Source organism: Adiantum capillus-veneris, chromosome 10 (assembly GCF_014529385.1).
Source record: "Adiantum capillus-veneris isolate H3 chromosome 10, ASM1452938v2, whole genome shotgun sequence".
Taxonomy (NCBI): domain Eukaryota; kingdom Viridiplantae; phylum Streptophyta; class Polypodiopsida; order Polypodiales; family Pteridaceae; genus Adiantum; species Adiantum capillus-veneris.
Window position 1 is genome coordinate 60,086,931 of NC_140940.1, and position 17,145 is coordinate 60,104,075.

General features: G+C 47.7%; 1 protein-coding gene across 1 annotated transcript in view; it reads left to right on the forward strand.

Annotated features, from left to right (window-relative positions):
• The window catches only part of LOC147448925 (ABC transporter C family member 4-like), a 68,868-nt gene that overhangs the window by 9,082 nt on the left and 42,641 nt on the right, over positions 1-17,145 (forward strand). Inside the window, exons 2-3 of the mRNA XM_086521342.1 lie at positions 4,079-4,373; positions 4,458-4,601. Coding sequence (XP_086377468.1) covers positions 4,079-4,373; positions 4,458-4,601 — 439 coding nt within the window. The remainder of the gene's footprint in view (positions 1-4,078; positions 4,374-4,457; positions 4,602-17,145) is intronic.

Here is a 17,145-nt window from a genome sequence, read left to right on the forward strand (position 1 = left end):
TCATTCACATGGCTCACTCTATCTCTCTCCTCCTCTCTCTTTGCGCACACACACACAATCAATCCGGAGCCACTGCTTCCACGGACGAGACGCACAAGACGAGATGAAGTGGATGATCACAATCGAGCCATAAAAAACCCAATAGACAAACTCTGCATCAACATAAAAACTCCAGGTACAATTACTGCATCAACCAAATGCCTCCTTTGGTGCGACCCGTTGCTTGATGGCCATGACAAACTCAACTCCTCTTGCAAGTGCTCACGACCTTCTCCTGTTGCTCACGGCTTGCGGCCCATGATTCTCCTTCAGCAGGTGATGCAGCCCTTCAACTTGATGGCGAGCCCCCCCTGGCTTAGAGAACCCTTTCTCTACCTCCTCGAGTGTGCCTCGCTACTGGCCAGCCCCGCTTCCTCTCCCTCTATCGAGCTTGCGACCCATGATTCTCCTCACCTCCTGCAGTGTCGTCCTTGTCCTGGCGCCCGCTCACAAGCAACCCCCGTCGGCCATCACATGGCGCTCCCCCAACTCAATGCCCACCGCAGCCTTCCGGCTCTCCCTCGTCCTTGGTCGTCTGCTTTCATGCTCTCCTTTCTGCAAGGCAGCGCCCCCATTCTGTGGAGGCTCTCCCAGTCTCTTTGCTACTGGCCCTGGCGGCTTTCCTTCACCTACTGGCGGCCACCCGTGATGGCGACCCCACCTTGCTTGCTCTCGGTTTCTGCCAGCCTGCCACCTCAAGGCGGTCCTCCCTTGTCTATTGCAGGCCACCCCTCCTCAGTGCTCACGCCCTGCATGCCACAGATGGCGCTCTTCCTGCTCACAGCGCTTCACTTTCCACTCTCGGCCACCCGTGATCTGCAGTGGCGCCCTCCCCATGCAAATACTCGTTTTTCCTGTTAAGTTTAAGCTTTACTTTTAAAAATAAACTCCCTTAGTTCCACTTCACACGCCAACTATACTCGACTTTAGTCGATTAAAAAAAACTTCTGCACAACTTAGTTTTGCTTTGCCCGCTTGCTGACAATATTCACTATGGTGAAGAAAACTGATCCTCCTACCCCAGTCGATCTCACATCACATGATGCCCGTAAAAAAAGCTCCTCTTGTACCGTCCACGGTCGTCAGCCAACAATCGGATATAGCTCTTTGCACAATAGACATCTGACCAAAAGCACCACACCGAGAATGATATGACTGCTATGTCACCCACTTTGAGAGTCGCCAAATAATGACCTTCAAGCTTTAGCACCTGCATTGCATACACCATGGCACCACCACTTAGGGTTTCTATATGCTAAACCCCTCCCAATGTAGACCTTTGACCTGTTATGTGTCACATCTGACAGACACATTATATTAACACCACGAATGACCTGTACAATGCCGCATTTGGCATACACAACCTGGCAAGTAGAGTCTCCTGTAGACATTTCGCTCCAGATCCCATATCATAAACTCTATGTCATTTGCATCCAGCATCCCTGGTCTCGTTGCCAAGCTTGTGATATAAACATTTTCTCCTGCCACCTGTGATAGGAAGAAACAATTGCACTTTCGACTAGAGAGTGCTCCATCTGGGTATACCTGTCCTTTGACTGCATCAAGCACTTGCCCAATGTTCCCGTCATTTGCCTGCAAACTGCCATGCCCGGATTTCTTGCATTTCCATAGGTCGGCCATCTTCAGCTGTACCAACGTTTCAAAAACCTTGAAACGCACGAAACCCTGAAACGTTTCATGTCACACTGGGTCCTAGATGCCGAAATGCTGCTGGGATCTGACTAGGGATGCTTGGATCTGTGAGGCTAAGGGCTGAAAATCCAAAATGCTAGGAAATTTGAGTCTGGATGTGCAAACTGACGAGGGTAAGGGCTGATCTGCTATTGCCGATGTCGAGGATGCTAATGAATGAAAATTGAAAAACGCTGGTCCTGTTGATGGATCCGAGGGTTGAAAACTGCAATGCTGATCTGTGGCAAAACGCTATGCTGAGTGCTGACCTGATGCTCAACTGCTTGCGCTAGGCGATAGCTAAAGACTTCATGTAAATTGCTGATGGTGCTAATTGAAACGCCACGTTGCTGATGAGAAGACGCTAGATGATCTGGGGTGCTGATGGGCTGGCTGCCCATAGGGTACTGGTGGTAGTGGCTTATCCCTGGTGAAACCCCTTACAACGCCAGAAGAGGTGGGTCGAGCAGTCAAAATGCCAGATGTTCCCCCACAACTTCAGTAAATGCTCAATTATTGATAAGTTAATGCTTTTAATAAGGGGTGTATCCTACTAGCAAACACTGGCTGTGCAAATATTCAATCAGAGGGTATACAACTACTCTACAGTGCCTAGACATGCACGTCCTACGTATAGGGTTACAAGGGTGCCATAACACTTCCTAGGTTGTCCTAAACCCTAGGAGGAGGAGTTAGCTTGTCCACATGCACATAGGGTTAGATGTGTACGTGGCATTTCTATTCATGCTTTGTAAATGATGAACGAGCATATTTAACCTTTGGAAACGATTTTAGATGATTTCTAATTATTGCACACGCTCCTCCATGCACTTCCTTGCTAGTGAACCCTTGGCTCATACGTGGTCAATACGAGATCTATATTATAAAGACAATCTGGAGAACAATCTTCTCCGAGGGGAGCTCCATCTCTCGTGTGTCTCTTTATTGTTGATCTTGTGCAGTGTTTTACAATTGATCTGTTTCAAGTCTATTTCAGTTGACGACCACCTAGCACATGGTGCCAGCTGGCTACAGTGGTATCAGAGCGATGTGCTTCTCTTGTTTTCACAAGAGGAGCGATCTCCCATGCCCATCTTCTCACTTGGGAATGCTGCTGGACTGAGCTCTGCTACTTTTTATTTAGTAGATCATGGTGTGTCTTCTTCAATAATGATCGGATTTATCAGAACCCATTAGCACTTGCAAGAGGCTTTGTTCCCAAGTGAAGGCTACCATTTTGGCTAATGTAAACAGAATGTTAAAGTGCTTGTAAGTCAACCAAAAGTTTCTTGCTGCTCTTAAAGCAGGTTTTTGAGCTACTTGATGCTGTCAAACTCATGTGAAACTGTTCAACGTAACCATCTGTTCTGCAATTTGGGGTCTGTCTTGAGAAACAAGCATGCCCAATCAAGCAAGCCCCTGCTTAGCAAACTATGCAGCTCCCCTTCCTCACCTTTAATTTCGTGTAACTAACTCAATGAACTTGAATGAAGGTTGCCACGTCTTAGTGCCGAGTGGGAAGAATGTTGGCGAGGAAGTAATAGAGAAGAGGGAGAGGCCGCAATAACAAGTGCACTTTCCACCTATGACCTGCTGCTCACTTGTGAATGCTGCGGGACAGAGCTCGTTGCTTCTGCTTCAGTAGATCATACTGCTGCTTTGCCAATAATGATTGGATTTATCAAAATCCATTAGCAATTTCAAGATCTTTGTTCTCAAGTGAAGGCTGCCAATTTGGTTGAGAGAAACCGCATGTCAAAATTCTTGCAAGTCATACACTATTTTTCTTGCTCTTGAAGCAGGTGTTTAAGCTAGTTGCTGCTATCCAATTCATGGAAAATTGTTCAAATTCAGACCCTCGAATGTATATGAAACTTGTAACTAGTCAATCTTGGGCTGCCATCTTGCATTCTCCTATTTGGAGAGAGAGAGAGCTGGACTAGGAGCTTGTGGAGTCTTCGTGGAGTCACCTCTATCACGAAACTGCAAATCTTACATTGCAAGTGTTATAGTGGGGAGAGGGGAGGGGAGAAATAAATGAGTGAAAATGGGTGAGGAGGGGGAGGAACAGACGCAGAAGTTCCCATAATAATTTCTAGTTTAGGGCATCCCATAGGTTATAGTAGCTGCAAAGATGGGCAATATGAATAGGGGAACGTTGGATGAATAGAATAGCTAAATAGAGCAGCAAAAGCTTATGAGTATTGCATTGTTTGAACCCTTATAACTTTCATAATATGCGAATTTTGAAAACAAATCACATTATAAAGTAGGAGAATGCATTTTCTTACACAAGTTCAGAGGGTGAAGAGAGACTCACTGAAAAGCTTTTTTCATTATGCTCCAGAATTTCTATCTTACTTCATCGCGAGAAATTACCCGACTTGATTCAATCACGAAAGCACCTCTCATTTACCACTTCTCAGAGACAATTGCAGGCATTGAGACCATTCGATGCTTTTTGAAACAAGAAGGGTTTTCTGACAAAAATTTTCTAAATCTCAACATGAATATGAAAATGGATTTCAATAACAACTCTGCAATTGAGTGGCTTGGTCTTAGACTCGAGGGCATTGGTGCAGCTATACTTTTCATTACTGGCCTACTCTTTGTTGTTCTTCCCAGCAATCTTATCAAGCCAGGTGAAGTTTCTCTTAACTACTTCTTCTTATGTCAAACTTATGGAAATAAGTAATTATGTGAATAAGTTTTTTGCAAAAGTGCAGATTCAAATGACACAACAGCAGCATCAGTAATGATGAAGACCAGTACACAGACTATATTTTTAGAAGTTCACAAGTTTCAAGGTGCTGTTGCCCTTTGTAGCTCTCTTCGTGGATGGAGGGCTATGCATGTCATCTGTGCTAAAGGTAGCCTGGCACACGGATTTTGCCTAGTTTCGAGGGTGGTTTAATCATTATAGAACAGAGGTTGTGCATGTCACTTGTGCTAGAGGTAGCCTGACACATGGATTTTGCCTAGTTTCGAGGGTGGTTTCATCATTATAGAACAGAGTTTGACAGAAAAGCTTGCCAAGCTAGATGATGTTCGATGTATGTTTCCTGGGGATGAGACATGAAGGCTTTTCCTGTAGATTTTCATAAACACACAATTGGTGTCGGGCCCTATAGATAGTAACAAAGAAACAGAGGACTCATAGCAGTTGGCTCAGTGAGACTCTAGCCGTTCACCTTCATCTTTCAATGATCACCGTCTTGTTGGCTACATGCTGATGCAATTGCTGGTCGCTAAATATTTCAGTGAGATTGAGGCTTCATTAAATCTTGGTGACAACTTTCTCATAAAAGAGCATCAAAGTCCACCGGTTGATGAAGATGACTGACTTTGCATCTATACCTCGCGTGCCACTTTGTTCTGGTATTCCTATGGATGCGGATTCTAGTTATATACACTATTTTTGTGTTCTTGTTTTGGTCTTGTATTAAGGAGGTCGGTTGACTTGGGTAGTGAACCAGGAAGTGGTTGTTGAAAAGGTCTTGCAATTGAGGCTTCTTTGGAACAACAAGCACAAACCAAATCCCCCCGCTTGGACAAGATTGTGTGTGGCTTGTGTGCGCTCTAATTGGTATTTGAAAGTCGAGATGTGTGTACTAGTTTGTGAATGTGTGGACAAGCTTCTCGAATGCGAACCAAATCAATTAGATGGTTTAATGCGATATGAATTATTGAGGCTTCACTCATGTAAAAATGTAAACATATGGCAAAAGCTCGTAAACTTGCATACTAACAGAAATATCTCTGATAGTCCAGCTACGCCTATCTCCGAACTATGGTGATGGTGAACTGGTGTGGTGTCATTTAGACCACTACTCCGTGTGTCTGCCACATGTCACTACCCAGGCAAGAGTCCACCCAGTGTGAACCCAAGACCAACTGGAACTGTCATCTAGTGCAAGTGACATTGTAGCCCTTCTACAAGTTGCCTGCCACAAAAACCACTCACCATCTTGGTGAGAGAAAACATTGGAAAACTGCGAAAAGATGCCGACGTTTGTAATCCATAACGGGAAAGAAGCTGCTACAGCACCATGCTGCGGCAAACTCTCCGGATCATGTCAACCAAAAGAAAGTGTCGTTGCCACAACACTCTCCCAATGAAAAAGTGAGATATGTACAATGACGGTTTAATCAAGATATGGGAGGAGGGAACAACCACACAGGTGGATGATAGTGCCATCTAGGAGCCCCGTGGACCATGGTGTAGAAAGGCTGTGGACGCCAAAGTCGTAGAAATGCCTTGTGGCACTCCCGCATGCGGTTGGAGCTACCCTGTAGCCTCTCAAACTGACCTCGAAGTGTGTGGATCAGCTCCAACCATATATCTCGTATAGTCTCCACTGGTTGGATGGGGAGGGCCTCGAAGATGCGGAAGCAACGGGCTCTCCATATGAACCAGAGAGTCAGGTTGCAGATAAGCTCCCAGCAAATCTATCACTGTGACAAGTTGGAGTGTAGGCCGGCCCTCCTGTATCTCAACCATCTTGCTAGATGAGGATAGTTCAAATGGAAGTGCTAGGCCCGTGAGGGCGGACCAAGCAACAGCACCCCAAGTATATTGACTAGCCGACGACAGGGCTGGCATCAACCACAGAATCCGAAGCCAAACCTATTGTGTCCCATAGACAATGCCTCTGTGACTCAAGGGGGTGGCCACATGCGACACATCTCGACTGTGAAGTATCCTATAGTTAGGGCATGTGCATACTACGGCTAGGGGTCGTGCACCGTGGGAACTGCCTCTAAGAGCATGGATAAGGGCCAAGATGACCAAGTGTCTAATGAAAAGGGGATTTACCCATGCAGGTTGGCGGAGACCCTCACGGGTCATGAGAAGGGAGAGGTGGAGCCATGAGTGTGTGTGTGTGTGTGTGTGTGTGTGTGTGTTCCCCGCTTCTAAAGCTCGATTCCATTGCTCGCTACTCGGTGGCACGCTTCACTGGTATCAAAGCAGGCTGATTTTCCTTTCTTGCTCTCACCTCAGCCATCTCCCACTACTGCTGGCTGTAGGGCCTACAGCTACACAACCATAGGCAAGCAATGTGTTCTTTTCTCTCTCTAGCTCGCCTTAGCAGGCTATGCTCCAACACACTATTGCTCGACACTTGCAATTCTTGCAGTGCGCCCGATTCCGTTCTCGGACTACTGACTGCATCGATACCCAACTGCCCGACACTTTTGAGGCTTTTTAGTGTGTTAGCTCTATTTTTTGGCCACCTGCTGCAACATTTGCAAGCGTGCATAATCCATAAGCTTATGCTTGTATGTTACTGCAAGGAAGGCTTCCCACTCAGTGGAAGACTAGAGGTCGGAAATCAAAGCACCTGACAATACACTTGCGCTTTTAGTCCCGAGAGCAACCAACCGAGCAACACTCCATGGTCGAAGGCAACTAGTTGAGATCGAGGTCTCATAGTAGTCGAACTAGAGCAAATTTATTGCAGACCTTACACATACCCGAATAGGATCGGCAACACTCGGGTATCAACGGTATTCATGTGTAGAGCTAGATTGTCATCAATACACTCAGTAAGAGCTCAACGCCATTTTGGCATCTCTTAGGGAGTGTTTTGTATATTTGTGCATAGTCTCTAAGCTTACTTTTTCAGTCTCTTTCAAAGTTTTAAAGTGAGTTCTGCTTTTTAAACTCACAAAATGGAAAAGGACCAAAATAAAAAAACCAACACCAGTCAAGACCAAAATATGTATGGGATTGAGGACATGGGAGAAGAGTGGGATGTGCCATCCCCTGAACAGCATGAGATGATAGTGCATAGGGTAGAAAACATGGAACTACAATTGCAGACTTTCTTGGATGCTCTAGATGGTCTCAAAGATCAGATGAGTAAATTAAATGAATACTTTCAGAAAGGGAAGTAGTCAAAGACACGATCTTTTGTGCCATCTGATCCAATTGTGCCTTCCACTTCTAGGGACGATGGAGCCGTATCTAGAGAGGCTACTATACCTTCTCTTGATACCCAATCGAGACCTAGAGAAAAACGTGTTCCCAAAACATTCCACCTGAGTACCAACCACTCGAGGCTAGTCTGTCATTGGGGCCAAAAGCCTACAAATGGTGGATGAGCCTAAAGGCATCAGAAAAGATTCTAGGGGATTGGGCTCAATTTGAGAGCATTTTTGTAAAAGAATTTCTCCTTGAAAATGAACTAGAAAGAAACTAGGAGGATTGGGATAAAGCTATGCAACGGGGTAGGCCTTTGCTTACTTTCATCGCAGAGTAAAGAGAAATAATCCTTGGACTTTAGGGGTTAGATAACTTTCGCAAAACAAGAGGGTTTATCCAGGGGTTAGATAGACACTTCAAGCGAGAGGTAAAGAGAAGTGAACCAGAAACTTTGGAGGAAGCAATTAAATTTGCACAAATTTATGAAGATAATACTGCTTGACTGCTTCTAATCCCACTCAAACTGAGCCCAAGTCCACAGATACGGGGGTATCACGGCCCTTTCAAAAGGAAAAAAGGAATTTTCCATTTAATAAGGATGGTAAATTACTGTCTAAAAAGAGAGTTGCAGCAGGACCTAGACTGAGCCAAGAGGACTTTGCAAAGGCTGAAAAAGAAAACTTGTGCTTCACTTGTTTGTCACCCGACCATTCTCAATGGAATTGTCCAAAGAATAGAAGAAGAAAAGATGATGAAAAATATAAAGGTCCTGACAAGAGTCATAAAGACATGCAAATCCATGTTGTCCAAACACTTCCGATAAATGGTAATGAAAAGTAAATCGATTATATGATTTGCCATCAGATCTTGTTTTTGATAGAGACCAAAAGTGTAATAGCCATTTTTGGAGAGCTGTTTTTGAGAGGTTGGACACTAAACTAAGCATGAGTATAACTGAGCTTCCTCAGACAGATGGTCAAACTAAAAGGGTTAATCAAATCGTTGAAGATATGCTACGAGGATATATAACTAAATGGAAAACTAATTGGGAAGAGTACTTATCTATAGTAGAGTTTGCATATAATAGTACCAAGCACTCTTCCATGGGATATAGTCCATTCATGTTAATGTATGGATTTCAGCCTAGAGCTCCTTATGAAGTGGGATTGCCAAAGCAAAAGGTTGGAGATATGGCTTACAAACTCCAGTTACCAGAGACAAGTGGCATACATCTAGTATTCCACGCTAGCAGACTCAAAAAGAAACTGGGTCAATCTGACAATCTTATTCAAGATGATCAGCTAGTGGAACTCATAAATACTCAATCTCTTCCACATGAGCCAGAGAAAATACTAGACTTAAGAGAAAAAAGTACTAGAAAGACAATCTATAAATTGTGTCTAGTTAAGAGGAAAGATTGTGCTGAAGAGTTCGACATGGGAGCGAGTAAGCATTATTCAGAATAGGTTTTCTAACTTAAGAATTGTTCTTTCCAATCAAATTGTCAAGGGAGAAAATTCTTCTTAAGGGGGAAGGAATGTGAAGTATCATATAGTTAGGGCATGCACACACTATGGCTAGGGGTCGTGCATTGTGGGAATCGCCTTCAAGAGCATGGATAAGGGCCAAGAAGGCCAAGCGTCTAATGAAAAGGGGATTTACCCATGCAGGCTGGCGGTGGCCCTCACGGGTCAAAAGAAGGGAGAGGTGGAGCCGTGAGTGTGTGTGTGTGTGTGTGTGTGTGTTCCCTGCTTCTGAGGCTCGCTTCCATTGCTCGCTTCCATTGCTCGCTATTGGATTGCACGCTTCATCGCCGGATGACCACTATAGACCAACCAACTCCCCACTGCGGTAGCTCGACGGGCAACACGCCAATGAAACATGGTGACTTCTTGGCTGTCTGCTGTCCCACAACACTTCCAAAAGTCTGTCAAGAACTTTTCCGTGAGACCCTCCTCTTAGGCCCACCCTGTAGTAGGGTGGGCCTCCCTTCGAGCAGCAAGAATGTGGTGCCCCAATCATGTTGTGTATTAGAAAAAAGGGATCCTTGGGTGATGAGCTGAAGCAAAAGGGTCCCGCCAAAACCACTCCCTAGGGTCCCACTGCAACTCGTGACAAAGAGTGACTCTCCCAAGCCGAGAGCCTCCACTATCCAATCTAAGATATGTCAGGTCAGGATCCAACACATGTTCTCTCTCTGATGCCCACAACTTGAACTCTGCTCCCTCTGGTACCTGAGTAGCAACTCTGCGAATGCGACCTTGCCATTGAACCTCAAAGAACATGCGAAGACCCAAGTCGGAGCAGACCCGAACTATGATGAGGACCTCAAGGCGAGTAAAGGCCCCCATCCAATTGGGAGACCCCGGTTCGAGAGGTGCGTGCCACTCTGCTGTTATAGCCTCGACGATGCCATGACACATGCTCTGTACCCCCCCATGCCGCATAGCTGGATGCTCCGACTCTCCTCAAGAAGTGCTGTAAACTGCAACTAGTCACCCAGTACGTGGGTTGAACCCTCTATCATGGGACCCCACGAGACATGAGGTCTACTGCCATGTGACCTCTCTTTGTATTGACCAACAGCTACTCCCAAGACCGAAGTAAGCTCGCAACATCAATTATGTCGTACTAACAATACTTGGTTGTCTCCAATGGGAAATGCGAAAAACGTGAGCTCGTTGCTGCTCGTCATCTGCCTGCGCATCCTTGCCATTGCTCCCCCCCCCCCCCCCCCCCCCCCCCCCACTGTTGCGCGTCCAGTGCGCTGCTACCCCTGTCGCAAGCCACTCGCCCATTGTGCCCGCCACTCGCCCATCCACTCATCGCACTGCTACCCCTTCCGCCCGCTGTCCATTGTCCCGACCCCGCGAGCCAACCGTTCGACTTTCTCTTTCACCAAAAGAGCAAGCGAGCTTGATGGCCGAGGTGGAACGGTTGCAAGCCTCCTTATGTGCAAGATTATTGGCACTCAACCGAGCCGAGGCGAGGCTTGATATTTACTACAAGCCCGACTCCTCTCCAATGTGGGCAAGATCACCGATGTCCAGATCCTCGAGAGAGAGGGTATTATCAGATAGAGTTCGAGTCTCCAGAGATGACAACCAAGGTGATATCAATGAGCCCGCTCGGTATCCGAGCAGCTCAAGCTTACTTCAGACGATGGCTCCCTCTTCTTCCCAGGATTGGTTCCATGTTCGGGACAATTTTGGAGTCACCGTGCACTGCAACTTCAGTTGTGGCCAAGGCCGCAGGTTTACCTTCTGTGGGGGTTCTTGTTCGAGACACACTCCCTCTCGAAGGTGATACTGTTTCCTCGTGTGAGCGGGGGTTGGATGAGACAGAGTGTGGAGTATTTGGGTCTCCCGAATTAGTGCTTCATTTGCAGGGAGATGGGCCACTTAGCAAAGGTTTGTCCTTGCAGGAGATCTCGACCCACAGCGCACGTGCAACCTCCCAAGGCTGAGCATGCTGAGCAGACAGATACCCAGGACACACAGGCTGTTACGTTGATAGAGGCCAGCAATCAGACAAGTGATGGTTGGCAGGAGGTGCCTGGCCGCCGTCGAACAGGGACGGGCTCGCCACACTGCTCCCCCTGGTGATTGACCTCTTGCAGCTCTGCAACATTGGGTTTCAACAGGGCTCTGGATACAGTGGTAGGTTTCTCCTTTCTGTTGTGCGGTAGGGATCCTACAGAGTAGACCTTGCACACAATTCTTGACTGGCTCCAGGTCCAAGCCACTGAGTTCTCACACCACATAGGGGACCTAGAGGTGACAGAGACACTTTGGCCTTTAGCCAAGTTTAGTGTGATGCCGTCAGATGTAGCAGGTAGGCACATTGTGGAGCATTTTTTTGCTGACACTCAGAGGCCCCCTTGCTATGTATTTGTGCATGAAAATTTCTTCGACAGAGGATGTAGCCCAATTGGTTGCACGCTCGGCCACTTCAAACGCGCTTGTCTAGAGGTTGCTCGGATGCGGATTACTCCCCATCCAAACGTGCCTCAAAGATAGCGAGGTTGACTGCTGCTGCAGCATCTATTTTTTCTCATTGACCCCATGAGGATCCTCTCATGGAATGTGTAGGGACTAGGAGGGCCCCGGTTTCAACGTCAGAGGGGTCGGTTGTGTCAGGAGCTTCAATGATGCCTTGTGGGTGGTGAGATTGATATTCTTAAGCTACAGGAGCATCATCTGTGTGAGAGTTGCATTAGACGATGTGGTCAGATTTTGTGTGGTCGTTATGAGATGTTTTGGTCAACTACATTTGGACCTGAAGGTATCCAGGGAGGGGTGGATTCTTGGCAGCAGGCCATTGTGGCCAGAGGTATTATTGTGTGGGGCAGAGCTCAGTGGACTACTATGCAGGTTCAGGGTTGTCTCATGGGTTTCCTGAACATATATGCATCCAATGTGGCAAGTGTATGAGCAGAGTTTTGAGTCCTTGTCGCATGCAGAGCAGGGGTGCGTTGGAGGGGACTTCAACATGCTGGAGGACCCCTTTGACAGGATTGGAGGTGGCCATGCTACGGTGCACGGGGCTGAGTTGACAACCTTGGAGCGGCTATGTATGGCTATGAGCGTTTCTATGGCTATGAGGGTTTCTGATGTTTGGGAACACTCAGGTTTTGTGAGACTCCGAGACAGCCTATATTTCTCTCGCTCTGACCGCAGGGTAGGAGGGGTGAATCTATCTCGGATAGATTGCTTCTACACCAATGATCACATTTGTGACATGGGGGGATCTGTTTGCATCCTAGTAGGGACTACTTTTTCTGACCACGCGCCAGTGATTCTCATTGTGACAGACAGACAAGGAGGTGGAGTGCGATGCTACGTATCCCTGAGAGGATTTTGTTGGATCCAGAGCTTAGAGAGCGAGTGGAGGCACTTTGGACAGAGAGTCAGGGCACGTAGGACACCCTTGCTGGTAGAGTGTCCTTTGGACTGGTAGAGCTTAGTGGCTTCTTCCTTCAGGATCTTGCTAGATCGAGAGCTTGGAGAGTGAGTGGGGCCACTTTGGACAGAGAGTCTAGACACGTAGGACATCCCTGTTGGTAGAGTGGCCTCTTGACTGGTAGAGCTTAGTCGCTTCTTCCTTTTGGAGTCTGCAACTTGCTTGGCTGCAGCCAGGGAGGAGGAGAAGCGTCTTTGACGGGACATTGTTTCCTTACAGAGGATGCAGGAGCAGCATCCAGACAGTCCATGGTTGGAGGAGCAGATGCATCAGGCTAGACAGGAGTTGACTAGCATTGAAGAGCGACGTCATGAGTTTGCCTTCTATCGGCAGTCATCTTAGTGGACCAAGGTAGGTGACAGAGTTATTGGGGATTTTTGTGAGACAGTGGGGCCACACCATGCGCACAACAATGTTAGTCAGTTGAGGAGACCTGATAGATCAATTGCTTCAAAGCCTGAGGATATGCGTGCAGTTGCTACTACTGACTTTTACCGCGTTTTGTTGTCGGCTGTGCCTCAGTCAGAGTGCCAGGATGCATGCAAAGAGCAGGTTTGGGCACAAATGCCTTGCCTTGTTACTGAGGAGATGCGACAGAGACTTGCGCTTTTCCTCTAGCTAGAGGAACTCCATGAGGCCCTCAGAGCACTCCCCCGAGGTAGTTGTCCAGGGGAGGATGGTTTAACTCCCAGCTTTTTCTTGGAGTACTAGGACTTGCTTAGTTCAGATCTTTGCAGCGCATTCCAATACATTTTTCACACTGGCAAGATGCTTGACAGCATGAGTGAGGGCTTGATTTACCTGATTCCCAAGGAGGGAGGCTCCTTGGATGAGATTCGACAGTGGCAACCTATTACCATCCTCAACTCATCCTACAAAATTCTAGCAAAGTCTTCAGCTTGAGAATCCAGCCATTACTAGAGAGCATTATACATGGGACCCAAACAGGTTCTGTCAAGGAGCGTAGTATCCTTGACAACATCTTCGCTTTTTGGGAGGCGTCTGCTCTCGCACGTCTTCGAGGAGAGGACGGGATGATACTCCTCGATTTTGAGAAGGCCTACAACAGAGTTGACTCGTACTTCTAGGAGGGCACTCTACGCAAAATGGGTTTCACAAAGGCTTGGATCAGAGGTGTGTCAGATCTCTACAAGCGTACGCACAGTCAGATGCTCTTGGCAGGGGGAAGAGGGGAGCACTTCTTGCTCACACGTTCTGTCAGACAGGGTTGCCCTCTTGCCCCCTTCCTTTTTTTGTTCTATGCTGAGGCGATGAGCAGATTTTTGTATTCTCAGCAGGTTGGCTGCCTGGTCTTGAACTCCCTATTAGGGTAGATGAGCTTCTTGACGCTGAGTTTGGTAATGACTCAGCCTTGTACTTGGAGGGCCAAAAGGCCAATTCGCATAGGTGTGAGTAGGCTCTTGAGGTGTTGTGTTGTGCATTAGGCGCACTGATCAACTGGAGAAAGACAATTGCTTTTTGGGTTGGCAATGCTCCTACGCCTGATAGGTCGCCTTGTGAGGGTTTTAGATGGATTCCCCCAGGGACTGCAATTCGCTACTTGGGCTGTCAGGTCGGCCTGGACTTGTCCCCTGAGCAGTAGACTGCTCCCCTCCTCCTGCCCATCAAGAGGAAGTTGCTACATTGGAGTTCGGCAGGCAGGGAGAGTTGTAGTGGCTAACCAAGTGTTGTTGACTACTATGTGGTACATCACATCTTGCTAGATATTCTCGAGCTCCTGTATCAGCCAGTTAGAGAGGGCGCGACACTCAGCCAGGAACTTTCTTTGGTCAGGGCGCGACACTCAGCTAGCCCGGGCCAAAGTAGCCTGGGAGGTCATCACTCTACCATGTTCTTAGGGGGGGCTGGGGATCATAGACCCAACACAGCATAACAGAGCCCTTCTTGGGAAGTTTGTTGTCAGAGGACTGCTTCCAGGGGAGGAGCCCTGGAAGGAGTTGTTGCTTCAATGGCTTGGAGCTTAAGTGCCTGATGCAGGAGGCCCTTGGAGCCCTTTCATAAGGCGGATCTTTACAGAGATACACAGAGTTGGTCTGAGCAAGAGACTGGAGGATTGATTTTTTGCGAGCCTGCTTTGCTCTTGGGAGCAACTACGGAGTGGCCTGGATCAGCACCGGCCCACTTGAAGGGAGGAGCGCTTGAGACAGCCACTTGTTTAGAACCCCATGGTTAGCACTCAGAGAGTCCACTTGGTTGGTAGTACGCCTCATGTTTCTTGGGGTCCCATGGTAGAGGGCCCAACCCGCACTCTAGGTGATTGGCTTCAGTTCTCAGGTTTGCCAGAGGAGGTACAGAGCACCCAACTATGGGGCATGAGAGGGGTGCAGAGCATGTGCTGGCACATTACAGAGGCTTTACCAGCTGAGTGGCTCACCCCTCTAGAGACAGCAGCTCCCAGATGGATGGGGGCCTTTGCGCGACTGTAGGTCCTTATCGCAGTTCGTGATTGCTTGGAGTCCGTACCCCCATGTTCTTCAAGATCCATGGTGAGGGTCGACTACACAGAGTTTCAGTAGAGGCTCCACAAGTTGCAAAGTGTTGTTTTCAAAGGATACGAGTAGTGGGCATTTGTGGGAGGACTTGTGTCACAAAACTTGACCCAGTAGACCTTGAGACAAGCACCTCTTGCAACACTTCATTGGCAGGAGGAGGGTCTCACAATTGAGTTCTTGTGAGGCTTTTGGCAGCGGTTGTGGGACTCTAGACAACAGAGACGAGTTACTTTGATCCAGTGGCTAGTTGCACACAGAGCTACAGCAGTGGGGAGCTGGCCGGTACATAGTGGCCTTTCGGTAGCCTGTGCAGCTTGCGACCATCCTTTGGAGTGTCAGCGTCTTTGTCTGTGAGACTGCCCCATGGCACGCTAGGTTTGACTTCGGGTTCTTCGGCTGATGCTAGCTCTTTCCACAGCGCATCAGTACACTTGGGGTGCTGCTGCCTGGTCCACCCCCACGGGCCTTGCGCTCCAGTTTGAGCTATCTTCCACCAGCAGGATGATAGTGATCAGGGGGGTCGACCTACACTTCAGCCTGCTACAGAGCTTTCCGCCCAGGAGTGGTGCAATGAGAGAGAGGTGTGTTGGGAGCTCGTCTGTGGCCTAACACTCTCGTTCATTTTGTGGGCCCGTCGCAGTTCGAGAGACTTCAAGGCAGCTCCGGCCACATGCGAGAGCGTGTTTTGCATTTTCAGCCTATTGCCTTGTAGATCCAAGCATCAGTAGCAAGATCCCATCAGCATCTCAACATGTAGGACCATTGTATTAACATTTGTGCAATCTTAAACAAATATCTCTCTAGCGATAGAGAGGGGGGCCCTTGGAAGGGGGTTTGGACCCCATCCGATGTTTGGTCCTCTCTCTCTCTCTCTCTCTCTCTCTCTCTCTCTCTCTCACACGCACACACATACCCTTTTTTTTTTGGTAAATCTTTGGGATTAATTTACGAGTGGGAAACCTCAAGGTAAGGAAAACCCACGGAAAAGAGCAAACACAAAGGCGTGAACACTAAAGTGTTCATCCGCGAAAAAGGGCTAAAAGCATTCATAAGCAAGTTGATACATGTTTGAAGTGATATCACTCACTTCCCAAGCAAAACGTAAGGATTGCCTAAGGTAAATCTTGAAAAATTGAAGTGGATTTGCATTGGCACGAGAGAACATGCACCTATTGCGTTGACGCCACAAGGTCCAATAGGCCCAAAATCTGACCTACATAAAGAAAGCTGCAAACAATCAAGCAGATGGTGGGAGAATGCCGAAAGCCCAAACCTTTTATGGAAAACCATGAAGGGGAATCAGAGCCGCATGCTAGCTGCTATACTACGAAAAAATTCTCTAGTAATGCAACAATCCCAAAGGAGGTGACTAACAGTCTCCTCTGGAGCCGAGCAACGAGCAGAGCGGGAGAAGCATAAATGACGCGCACTGAGAAAAGAACCCACTGGAAGAACTCCAAGCAAGCATCGCCAAAGAAACAATCGTTCCTTCAAAGGCAAATGACTCTTCCAAAGGGCAGAAAGCGCTTTTTTCCACCAAATGTCAAGCTTGTGCAGTGGCCATAGGGCATTACAATGATCAGCAATCCAGGGCTGAGGCAGAAGAAGAGTATAAATCTTATTGGCCGACATAGTGTCAAAGGGCTTGTCCAGCAAACACCAATCAAACATGCGATCCCCAACTAGCAGAGGCGGAACAGACAAAAAGTCAGCCAGCATGTGCTGAAGCTCTTTTCAAAGCTGACGGTAATGCACACCCAATTCAGGTCGACGAGCAACAACTGAAAACTGGAAAATGTATCATCAACTACGTCACCAACCACTCGAAGGCCACGACATGAGAGAAAGTAGGCCTGGCGAGGCGGGCGGTCGACCAACGTAAGAGAGAACATCTGACTCCAATGAAGGCTCTCTAATCGAATCGAGTTCCCGTCCTGTTGTTGTCGGCCTTGCCATGATAAATGCACTGTAACTTCCTTCCAATCAGCAATGAATCTGAAGGTGAGGGCATGT